The sequence below is a fragment of the Cuculus canorus genome, chromosome 13, assembly GCF_017976375.1.
Source record: "Cuculus canorus isolate bCucCan1 chromosome 13, bCucCan1.pri, whole genome shotgun sequence".
In the NCBI taxonomy this organism is placed as follows: Eukaryota; Metazoa; Chordata; class Aves; order Cuculiformes; family Cuculidae; genus Cuculus; species Cuculus canorus.
This window is the reverse complement of record NC_071413.1, coordinates 10,897,602-10,909,992: the sequence shown is the minus strand read 5'-3', so window position 1 is coordinate 10,909,992 and position 12,391 is coordinate 10,897,602. Positions and strand designations below refer to the sequence as shown.

Genomic DNA, 12,391 nt, shown 5'->3' with positions numbered 1-12,391 from the left:
AGAACAATGTTAAAAATAGAAAAATGTCAGCAGCTACAATGACAAGTTTTTTTGGCAGACTTTATCCAGTAGTGAGATCAGGAAAATCTAATTCCCATATTGATTCCTCTGCAGGTTCCACACACACACACATTTGCAAGTCAAATCATAAAGTTTTACTAAAATTACAGATTAATGAATGGTTACAAAACTGCCAGCAGAATAACTGCTTCTTCAGTCTACCCACAGAGCTCCGAGCACTTTAAAAAAGCATTACAAAGTTCATTTCACAGGTGAGGAAGCTGAGATGTGGAGGAAGGACACAAATTGCCCCAAGTCACCTTTAGGCTGGAAGCAGCATGCGGCTCTGACCACCAAGGTACCCGTCAGGTAGGAAGATGAGTTCCATCTTTTCTCAGCTCCTCAAAAACTCATGTGCCTGTTTTCTGCTCAAGTTCACACATCCATGGTCCTTCAGCCACATCTATCTCCCAGTTCTCTGCCTAGGCCTGCCCCAAATTGTGCCACTGGGACAGCACATCTCCCAGCACGTTCATGAAAGCATGAGGCCCTGGAGACCCTATCTCAATGCCTCACTAAGCGAATAGCACGTCAGGATGTTCATGTGGGGTGGGGAGCACCTACCAGTCTCTTGACTTCCCACACAGCAGTGGTCCAAAGTGGAATACACCCGTGTTCATGACATACTGCTTGAAAATGATGTCATCATCTGCCTTGCTCTTCCTCCAGTGAGGGAACACCAGCCTGGGCAGAGAAAACGGAACGAGGAGCTGTGAGATACTCCAAACAGAAAACCCAGTCAGAAAGCCATAACCCTTATTGGTGGCAGAGGCAACAGTACTGGTTCCCAGTTCCAAGCACAGGAAGCAATGCTGCAGCACGCTCTGCCCAAGCCAGAAGGTCACTGGGATACAAGGGGCAGCCCTGACTCTGAGTTCAGGGGGAGCAGCATGGGAAGCTTCCACAGTCCAGCCTTACCGTGGGTCCTGGCTGATGGCAGGATACAGGCAGGTGCCCCTGCAGCGCAACTGGTAGCATCGCTTTGTCCCTAGGATCTCAAAATGCAGCACCTGATCAAACTGGCCCAGCTCCATGGAGCTGAAGTGGACCTTCAGTTCTACCTCGCCGTGGGCAGGCACGATCCACCGGCAGTTACTCAGCCTGGCAATTAAAGAGGAGGCTACAGACCTTGTTAACAAGCAAACAAGACAAGGAGAAGGGTCGTGGACTTGCCATCCCATGGAGGCGCTGGCAGAGGGTCCCTGCGGAACTGGGGGTGACAGACCCCATTTGTAGAGATGGATGTGAAGCAGAGGAGCACTTTCTCCCCCACAGCTCACCTGACAGATCTCCCTGGGCTTGGGACTGTGTCCACACTGCTTTGGTTCACCTCAGGGGTGCATGTGGGTGCTCCTGTGCCTGGCCCCTGGAGACCCCTCCTGCTTGGTTTCTCCCTGGCAGCTTTCCGGCTGCCTGTGGCTTTCTGCTTCCTCAACAAGCCCCTGGCAGGGGTGGCCTGCTCCTCCGACTTCTTCACACCCAGGGAAGAGAGAAAAGGAAGAGAAAAGTGAGATCTGCCCCGAGATATCCCACATCCTGGAAAGAAAGCTACAGGTCTGTTAACAAAGAAGAGGTAGAATAAATAAATACCTAGTGTCCACTGGTTTTGCATTTGCCCAAGAACTTGGTCTTTCTTATTAGATTTTGTTTTGCCTATGACACCTCTCCTCGCCCAGGATCCTCTCCACAATGGATGACTCAAGCAAAGCTGTCTCATTTGGACAGACTAAAGGGATGCTTGCAGACACAGGACCCTATCATGACTTCATTGTCCATCCACAGAGATCCTTTTCCATCCTCATCCCCACCACGCCCCCATCCATCCTGGTCCCATGCCCTGGCACCTTCACTGCGGGCACAGCAGGGGCATCCGACAGACTTGCAGTATCCTTCTTTTCTTCTTCCACAATGGCACCGTCTGGTACAACAAACATGAAGTGCTCAAGGGCTTCTGCTACAGGAGCCATCCGCTTCTCCGGGTAGCGGATCACGGAGTAAAAAGCCGTAGGGGGAATGGGAGGCCCTGAGGGACCTAATCCCAGGTCATCCAGGATCTAAGGAATAAGAGAAAACCTTGTGTATACTCCCATCACCTTCATCTTCACATTCCTTCCTTAAAGGCATTAAGCTTTTAGCAATTTTTTTTATTATTTACATGGAGTACAGTGCCCAGTGGGGCTGCCGGGCTCCAGAGCAGTGCCAGGACCTGCCAGTCCTAGAGAGAAACTTCTCTCGAGTGCCTCAGCTGAAGGAAACAATGAGCATCAGCTGCCCTGCCCTGGGACCATTTTTCATGGATTTCCAGACTGGAAAACTCTCTGAAAAGACAGGCTGTTTTTAGAAAAAGCGCGCTCTCTTTTCACCTATCTGAGGGATGCCGAGAACCTCCCTAGTCCCATGGCTGCTGTGGACCCACTGTAGAACAACACCAGTGGCCTGGACCAGGCTCTGTACTGTTATCACCTGGTAGGATACAAGATACCAGGGCGTGCACCATGGCAGGCTCAGCCTGTGACCCTTGAAAGGCTTTACCTGCTCTGCTGCTGGCAGCTTGCCACTCCCCAGGATCTTCCTAGTCAGATCTTCTGAGCTCTGCACCAGGATGTCCAAGCAGGGCACCCCAATATCCTGGCCTCTGGATGACCCTTTTGCACCTTCCCCTTCCAAATGAGGTAACTTGGAGTTTTCAAGAGCCTTCAGTTTCTCCAGGCGCTCCTTCTCTCTGCGCTCCTTCTCTAGCCTCTCCTTCTCTCTGCCCTTCCGGCTTCTGCGGCTGGATAAACGCTGGTGCTGGTCTTCTGCTTGGTGCCTCACGTCCTCTTGGTTCAGAGGAGACAGCAGGATACCCTGAACTCTGTCCCAGGAGGACAAAATGTGTACCACATCCTTCTGAAATGCCTCGTAAATCTTAAACCTGAGGGCCAAGTTCTCGCTGTCAGTCGGGGCCTCATTTTTGGTTTCCTCTGGTTCTAGGTCTGCAGGTTGCACAACCACTGCTGGGCAGGCAGCAACCAGGGGAACCTCGCTTTGCTGCGCTGCATCTTCCTTGTCACTTGGAACAGAGCTCGGGTGCTCCCTCACAGACCCCTTCTCACCTACCCCTTCGGTGCCATTGGACCGATTGCTGGTGGATGCGATGCTGTTGCTGGTGGATGCGATTTTGTTCTGGGCAGGAGGAGCAGAAAAAAAACCAGTGAGCATTTCAAAACACCACCTCAAATGCTGTAAGATAGTGATAGCCTTTGCAAGCAGCCCAAGCCTTGTCCAAGACCTGTGCAAGGTGGTCTACAACTCCCAGTTCAAAACATATCTGGTACCCAGTGTAATTCAACTGAAACCAAACTCCCCAGTGCCAGACTGATGAGGAGTCCTGCAAACCAGCTGAGAAACAGAACAGCTTCCCAACCCAAACACGGAACTTAAAGACACCTTACTCCTGTGCAGTCCTCTGGGCTTGTATTTGGTATGCTGAACATCCCTACAATCGGCTGACTCTTTGTGAACTCTTGGTTGCTAATAAATACCTAAGGCCTGGTGGTATCCCCTGCCAGACATGTAGGAAAAGACACCACATCCCAGATGGCTCATGGCTCAGAGACTCAAGTTATGCGCAGAGTGGGGAGAAAAGCTGGACTAAAACTACGTAGGGCTTCACATCGAACGCAAAATGTTACATGAAGCCATGACTCCAAGGCAGCATGGATCCTAGAAGAGCAGCTTTCCTACAAACACATGGGAAAACACCCCTGGTGAAGCAGGAGCTTGATCCAACACCAGCTGATATTTCCCAGCACAGTCCTGTGTGTTATACATGGCCAGGTAATCATCCCCAGCACTGTGTGTGGCTGCTGGCTTCTCGGGGAATAACACAGCTCAGTGGGAAGGTCCCCAGAGCTTTTATTCACCTCTGTAAACACAACCACCCACCTGCATGACTCGAGGCTGGCTTTTCATTTTCAAAGCACTATCTTTGTCTTTTCCACGCAGCCTCTTTTCCGGCTCAGATGACTTCTTCAGCTCTTCTTCCTCCTTCAAGCATTTGAGCTCCCACCAGTGCTTTTGCTTAGTCTCTTGACCCAGCTGCACCACCTCCCTTCAGCAAGCCAAAGAGAAAATTATCTCCACATCACCACTAAAAATCTGGGCTTGCTGCAATCCCAGCTGGTCCTGATTTCCAGATTTCCTGCTGGAACCCAGCCTTTACTATAGGAAACTTGTGTTGTCTGTCCTGGAAATCACAATTTGAATCAACCCTAGTGATCTCCTCCCAGGGCAACAAACTTCAGCCTAGGCAGAAAGAAGTGCTGAAACACATGCTCGCTTCAAGCAGGTCCCTGTTGCAGTTTTCATGCTTACCCTATGCACCCTCCTGAACAGGGCTGCTTTGCCTATCAGAGCTTCTCCCAGGCTCACCTGCTGCTGCAGCTAAAGGTGAGCCTAAGATCCACCAGAAAAGCTGGTGACACTCAGTAAGAAAGCCCTAGAAGGACTTTGCCTATGGCTGGACTGTTATCTAAACCAAGCCAGCACAACTGCACCTCACACCACAGCCTCTGTGGTTTGGTGAAGAAGAGGCTACAGAAGATGACAATCAACATAATTAACTCAAAGACACTTAGAAGTGCAGTGGCAAGGCAAGCACAGAGCCCAGATCCCCGCAGCCAGTGCCTAAGCCAGAGGGCCGGCCACTAAAATAGAAGTTCTCATCTCACCAGAGGAAGCTCCTTCCTCCACTGGGAACCAGGGAGGTGGAACTGGAACCATCTTTATGCTGCTTGGAATAGACACTTCTGGCCTTTACTTCATAACACCTCTGAGCTCAACCAAGATCTCTGGGGCAGAGAAACCCTTGAGAGGCACTACCCTGGGGAGTCACCCATGGAAGGCTTACAGACCTCTTCTTCCTCTCACGCTGGATTTGTCGTATATCATTATTAAACTGAGTTTTCTGCTCGTCAGTAAGGGTGTCATACTCTTCCTCATCCATCTCCCAGAGACGCGCTTTCTCCCTCCTGGCAGCTTCTTCTTGCTCCCATCCTTCAGCACAGGCCAGAGAAGAAACCATTAGTGACTGCAACCAGAGCCTGTTATTCTGGGTGAGCTGCAAGGATTCACAACTCTGTCCCAACTCAGCCCAGGATGCCCATCCTGCCAAAAGGTAACGGGGAGATCACAGCCCTGCTCCAAAATTCAAAAAATCTCCCAAATCTTCCCCAGTCAGGGAGTTCCCATGCCGTGCCAGTGGTTCACACGCACCACTGTTGTGGACAGCTGACAGGTGCTTAATTACTGAGCCACAATAACTTGCCCAAGTTCTAATATTACAGACTTAGGCAAGTCTTCCTGCCTCAGATGTGCTGTATTTTATTTAAGAAAAGCATTTCTTGCAAGCTCTACTGTTAACACAGTTCCACACAGATAAGGTTGAGGGTTTGAAATCTCACCTTCCTGCTCTTTCCCGGCCATCTCCCTGGCTCTCAAAGAAACATAATCCTGGAACAGGTTCACAAAATAGATAGAAGGCCGATTTCCGACAGCTTTGAGCAGGCAGAGAAGAGCAGATGCCACATTGTGCGCAAAGAGGGTCTCCAGGCCATCAAACACCACTCCCTGGTAGCAGTCACTCAACTGAGGATAATGTCAAAAAGGAAGAAAACATCAGCTATCGCATGCATTAGGCTCACAGCCAGTCAGTTAACCCAAATATCAAAGGGCACCAGCCGTCATTCTTCCGAGTGCATCAGCTCAGACAAGCTCTGATCTTTCCCTGCACTCCAACTTATGGCATCTGCAGCTTCACCCAAGGATGCCTGCACACAGCTCAGGACTTCTCCAATAGCAGCAGCAGATATCCTTCTCTCCAATCTGTACCTTGCTGCCTGTCTCACTGTAGCAGGAAGGTATCCTTTTCCCCCACTCCACGTACCTGCAGCCTTTCAGAGAGGATGGCTACCAGCAAGTCCTCAGGCAACACACAGCTCACAAAGCCCATCTCTCCTGCTGTGCTGCCACTGACGCTCAGCCGTTGCGGTGCGGGAACACAGGGAAGGGGAGAGGTGAGGTGAGAACTGCGTGAGCCCTGCAACGTTGAGCACAACAAGAAAAGACAACACTTTGGAACCCCCTGAACAGTTCCAGCTGCTGGGCTTAGAGCTGGGGTCCCTCACTAGTAGGAAACCAGAACAGAACTGCAGGCACCCAGCTCCGGGGTTCAACCCTGGGGATGACATCCCTTGGCCAGCAGAAACCCAACCTTGTAAGCTCCTGGTGCAGCATCCTTGAGCCAGATTAGCCAGGACTTTGACAACTAACTGTAAGACCCAGTAGAGGAGTTCTGCTGGAACGCAGGGTTTTGTTCCTATCCCACACCATCCCTAGCCTGCCCAACCATCTCTCTGCACGGTATAGCCCTGCACCAGACTGCATGACATGGAGCCTCCACTGTATGCAGCCTCTTCTTGAGGGGCCTCTGTTCAGTTCTGGGCCCCTCATGACAAGAAGGACACTGGATCTCTGGAACACGTCCAGAGAAGAGCAACAAAGCTGATGAAGGGGCTGGAGAACAAGTCTTACAAGGAGTGGCTGAGAGAGCTGGGGTTGTTTAGCCTGGAGAAGAGGAGGCTGAGGGGAGACCTTATTGCTCTCTACAGCTACCTGAAAGGAGGTTGTGGAGAGGAGGGAGCTGGGCTCTTCTCCCAAGTGACAGAGGACAGGACAACGGGGAATGGCCTGAAGCTCTGCCAGGGGAGGTTCAGGCTGGGTATCAGAAAAAAATTCTTCACGGAAAGAGTCATTGGGCACTGGCAGAGGCTGCCCAGGGAGGTGGGGGAGTCACCTTCCCTGGAGGTGTTTAAGGAACAGGTGGATGAAGTGCTTAGGGACATGGTCTAAGGGAGCGTTAGGAGTGGTTGGACTCAATGATCCAGTGGGTCCTTTCCAACCTGGTGATTCTATGATTCTCTTCACTTTTAATAAGACTTGTAGTGATAGGACAACGGGTAATGGCTTTAAGCTCAAAGATGGCAGATTCAGACTAGACATGAAGAAGACATTTTTTATGCTGAGCGTGGTAAGACACTGGCACAGGTTGTCCAGAGAGGTGATGGATGCTCCATTACTGGAAACATTCAAGGTCAGGTTGGATGGGGCTCCGAGCAACCTAATCTGGTTGAAGATGTCCCTGCTTCTGCAGGGGAGTTGGATTAGATGACCTTTAACAGTCTCTTCCAACCGAAACCATTCAATGATGCTATGATTCTCAAAGGCAACAAAAAGGCTCCGGTGCCAATCTCACTTCACCTGAGAGCCCGACGGATCCATCATATGCTGTTTCTGAGACCGAGGTGTCTGGCCACCCCTCTTCCTCTTGCCTGCTGCAGTGCTTGCCTGGCCTCGGGAGCTGATGGACTGCAGGCTGCCTTTGTCTCCAGAGCTGGACTGGCTCATGACTGGGCTGCGCTTGGCCTCTGCACTGAGCTGCCGGCTGAAGGAGACATCTGCTCTTTGACCTGCAGAGGGGACAGAGGGCTCAGAGAGGCTGAGAACAGCCTCAGGCTTTGGAGAGCAAGCAGGCACTTTCCACCCCACTGGGCATAGCCCTGTGTTCTAGCAGGAATGCAGTACAGTTCCTCAGCCTCTTGGGCACTAGCAGCACCGCCTTCCAGAAGCAGCTCCTTCCTCGCTTCTCTTATTAGCACGATAAAGCACACAATCAGATACTGGGCTTTAAAGCTACAGTTTTCACTGCACAGCCCTGTGTCTCTCCTACAAATGTGCACGTGCAAGCAGCACCATTTGAACGGGAGCTCCCCTGTGGTTCAAGCCAAGGATTTTTGTCTTCCAGGACCATAACGTCCATACTGTGAGAAACAACTCAAATAGGTAAACTGAGGCATGCATCTTGTGAAATAGCATTATTTATTTATTCATTCGTGATTGCAATCGCAGGAGTGACCCCTTCTGGCAAGCAGAAAAGTGCTCAAACTTTGTTGAAAAACAGAATCTTTATACCATTCCTTTCAGAACAAGACTATCTATCTTATATTCTCACATGGAGACTGTAACATGCCCCACCTCCATCACCCATCCCTGTGGGAGATAAATCCTCCATGTGGGATAACCACAGCTGGGACTCAAGCCCCTCTTGCCCTTCACCAGCTCCCAACCCAAAGATATTCAAAGCCAAACGATGCAAAACTGCTCCCACCAGACCCAAGGTCTGGCCTCACCCTGCACAGCTCAGGGCACCAGCTGCCCAATAAAGTTTCTTGAAAGCCTCCAGTCTCACATGGAGAACCGCACAACATGCACGAGCTGCATGACCTGACAGCGTGCACAGGAAAATCTCTGGAGAGAAGAGCTCATCTGCAGTGTGTCTCTCTTCTGAAACTCCCCTGGGAGGTTATTCTTCCCTTCCTCTCATGTTTGTGAAACCACACTCAGAGTCAGCCATCTAGTACTTAATGAGCCACTTCAGAGAGCTTTTTCCTTGTGAAAAGGGGCAGCAGTTCTGCCAGATGGCCCAGCAGAGCTGGATTCAGCTTTGAGGAAATATAAAACAATCAATTACAGGTGTATTTCATTGCTCCTAGAAAAAGGAACATGTACCAAGAAGCCCAGGGGCGGTAAAAAGTACCCCTGTCTGAGCCCTTCAAATAAGCCTTTTTTTCAATAACCAGAGATGCTTTCTGAAATTTCTTTGCATTTCCACACACTGCACCCGTGTTCTTTAAGAGACTCGAGGGCTGCAGACTTCCCCGGAGCAAGCAGCTCATGGTGGGTTTCCAAAGCACTACTCTGGATTCACTGTTTTTCCTTACCAGCATCCTTTGTCTCCTTGCAGCTCTGCTCAATGGCAGCCCCGACACATAGCTCCGACGCACGAAGCCCTGCCAAGCTGCTCCTGTCTGAGATGGCTTCTGTCACCACGGCATCAATGGACAAGCAGGCAGCACCATAGTGTTTGGCAAGGGAAACTGCTGCTGATGTCTTTCCTTGAGAGAAAGTAACACCGCTTGGTAACGCTTGCATGTGAGACATGGGGTCTGAAATGCTCCCAAACAGGATTTCAAATTCTCAAGGACGATCAGAAAGCAAGTGCTCCTTTAACAGACACCACAAGGGAGGCAGCTTCAACCTAGCAAGAAGCTTCAAACTCTAGAGCCAGGTGGATCAACTCCTCATCATGTTCAGCTGAGGACTTATCCCTTCTCATGACCTCAACCCTGAACCAGGGTTTCAAACCCTGTCTCACCACCACTCCAACCATTTACTAGCCTCTGTGTGTGTTGGCACTGTCTGAGGCAACGTCTGGGCACATTTTGGGGTCAGTGTGGGCAAGGGACTGCTCCCACAAGGCAATGTGGCCCCACAAGACAACAATAACCTCTCATTTGGCCACCCTGTCTAGGGAAACGAGAGCCTAGCTGCACGGACACAAGGTGAACTACACCACTTGCACCAGCTAGGAGAATGCCCAGGACTGTTTCACCTACCAGCAGAGCTGTGGCCTACCTTGTTTTGACCAATGAACAAAGTATCATGGTCCACCAGGATGTGCCTCTCCCAATTTTCCTACCCCCTTGCAGCCAAAGTACCTGTGAGGGGTGCTCCATGGACAATGATGACGATCCCCCTGCGGCTTTGAGCTGCACGCCCTTCTGCAGAGATATCAATGCCAAGGTGGCGGGCAATGGCCCTGTAGACTGGGCTGTCATCCAGTTCTCCTGTGGCCTCCTTATTGCTGGCAGTGCTTTGCCGATGCTCTGCTGTGGAGAACCAGGTAGAAAAGCCAGCTTCCTCCCTAACCGTCATCCTGATCATCCTGCTCCCCATCCCCTCAGATTCTAGGAGGTGAGACTCTGCTGAAACCAACATCACATCTGAGGTTTCACTATACCCTTCCTCCTTTAGGCTTGTGCAGATCAGGGTCTGCCCTAGATGCTGGTGAAGGTGCCTGTTTGGAGTATAGCAAACACGGTGGCAGGAGGAAAGAATGAGTATTGGGCAACATCCAAAAGTGCTGCCCTGCCTAGGAAAGGGAACAGCATCACCCTGATCCCAACAGCTCCTGGGGCAAAGGTGCCTATTTGACAAAGCTGAGGAAAGCCTCCCTGGCCTCTCACTTGTCCGTGCCCCAGACTCTTCTATGTGATATCTGTAGGATCCTGAGGAGAGTGGATTCAGGGCCTATAGGAGTGAAGATGGCACTAGGCTGTAATGAAGCGAGTGAGATGACACCAAAAAGGGCTCCACCAAAGCCCTTTTGCCACAATGGACATAAAACAGGTGGAGAGCTTAGGGTTATTACCTGTCCTGTGTCTTTTCTCAACACCTTCCTTTTCTCCACATTCAAATTTATGGTCCATCTTGTTGGACTTGTTTTCATTAAAAATGGAGGAAGGAACAACTGAGCTATGGGATGAGGTGGTACGAACAATGCCAACAGAGTGCTTGCCTCCTTCGTCTGTCAGAGAATGAACATCTTCAAAGTTTCCTGAGGAGGAAGTACACAGGGATGGAAGAAGTGGGTGAACACGGCCAGGCAATCAGCTCCCTGCCCTTCACCACTTTGCATGGTCATATGCAAAGACAGAAAATTTCCCAAGGAAGGAGACTCCCCAGGCACAGAGAAGCCTGTCCAGACTGCCTCTGCCCTCAAGGGAATTTTGAGCTTGTGCTTTTGTTGCTGAGAAGGAGCAAATATAATAAAGCTAGTGATACTGGACCTGGTCCTACTGTCTCAAGAATTCATCTCATCCTACTCCTTGTCACTGAGGGACACAATAGGACATCCTGATAGCTTCCCCAGTCCACAGCAGGCAGGTACGAGCTTGCTTTGGCTGCAGTCAGGGCTGATAGAGGATGCACGTTACAAGCCACAGACCTTCACCTGAGAATTCCTCCACCAAGCTGGGGAGCAGATGGCTGCTAAAAGCATGGGCTTTCTATGGATAACAAGATCATGGAGAGCTCAGGGTACATGGGCTGGACTCCCTGCTGTGTCCACACTCAGGGCAGCCAATGCCAATGCCTCACCATCATCCTGTCCTGCTTGTTCCCTAGTCTTGGACTCTGCCTGCTCATCCTGCAGCCTCTTCTGCTCCTGATAATACTCCAACACCTCTGAGGGCAGCTTTTCACCTGGGAGGCGTGGAGGCAGCAACAAGGTATTGTGACAATCATAGTCCTTCAGCGTCCGCAGTATCTGTGCATATAGGGAAGAGAAATCATATATAGGATACGTTTCTTGAACTTCATCACATCAAGAGACTCCAAAGCCAACCTATTTTCACCCACATTCCTTCCTCCCAACAACGCAAATCCTCCAAGCCCTTTCTGAGCCGACCAGCAGAGCTGGCTGACCCTGACCCACCCCTGGGCTTTTCCCTGGAGATGCCTCTATCTCTCTGACACAAGCTTGGGAACGCTGGAATGCTGTGAAGCTATGAGAGCATGCACATAGGGACCAGAACTTCCCTCTCACCTGCTCCTCAGCAAGGTACTGCTGGTCAAACTCCAGTGAGTAAAACTCGATAGGGAACTCACATGGGTTCTTTACCACCACCGTTCCCTCCGCCCCGTGGCTGTAAGGCAGCAGCGGCCCCAGCTCAAGCACTGTGGGGCTGAACTCCAGCTGTGGCTCCAGCCCGTGCCCCGAGACCTGCAGTTTGAGGTGCTGGCTGCTCTGGCAAATGTTAATCTTCAGCATACTTCTGTAGGACTTCTGAAAAGAGACAAGCATAGAAAGCTCCTCCATGAAGTACCAAGTGACAGGGCCTCAAATTCAACTTTTCTCCAAGACTGGGGTGTTGTTAGTACCTCTAAGGTGAACGGAAAACAGATATTTACTTATAGCAGGGACTACAGCATCTGCAGGCTGGCTCTGAGGAATCGAGATGAATCCTAGTATGAAGTCTAACCAGTGTTTGGGTATTAGACTATCTAGAATGGTCTAGCAGATGTTTTTACCTAGTCACGAGGGAGCATAATGCTCTGGAGAAAAGTCACCAGGGTTATGTTGCCTAGACACAGTCCTGGCGTTGCTGCACCAGGCAAACATCAGCTCTATAAAGAGGCAGATGAGCCTTCACTGCCTAGAAACAAGAGCTTTCCTCTGCCCAGTGCTCGGCTCCAGTCAATGCCAGCCAGAGACAAGATGGTTATGTCTCTACCAGCAGTTTTAACATCCCCGGGACAGTTCCCGGGCATGGAAGCACTCATGTCCATACTGTTACACAATGCCAATTTCTAAGTCACCATGGTTACATGCAAAGTGCCTTTGGCAATGCTCCGTTGTTTATGCTGCCCCTTAACTGCCTGGCAATGTGCA

General features: G+C 50.7%; 1 protein-coding gene across 1 annotated transcript in view; it reads right to left on the bottom strand.

The window, feature by feature from the left end:
• LOC104068383 (HYDIN axonemal central pair apparatus protein) overlaps nt 1–12,391 on the bottom strand; it is a 125,484-nt gene that overhangs the window by 25,706 nt on the left and 87,387 nt on the right. Inside the window, 15 exon segments of the mRNA XM_054079080.1 lie at nt 625–744; nt 979–1,161; nt 1,341–1,531; nt 1,905–2,114; nt 2,593–3,225; nt 3,988–4,153; nt 4,956–5,097; nt 5,505–5,688; nt 5,987–6,139; nt 7,360–7,568; nt 8,880–9,053; nt 9,657–9,827; nt 10,370–10,555; nt 11,098–11,266; nt 11,546–11,785. Coding sequence (XP_053935055.1) covers nt 625–744; nt 979–1,161; nt 1,341–1,531; nt 1,905–2,114; nt 2,593–3,225; nt 3,988–4,153; nt 4,956–5,097; nt 5,505–5,688; nt 5,987–6,139; nt 7,360–7,568; nt 8,880–9,053; nt 9,657–9,827; nt 10,370–10,555; nt 11,098–11,266; nt 11,546–11,785 — 3,131 coding nt within the window.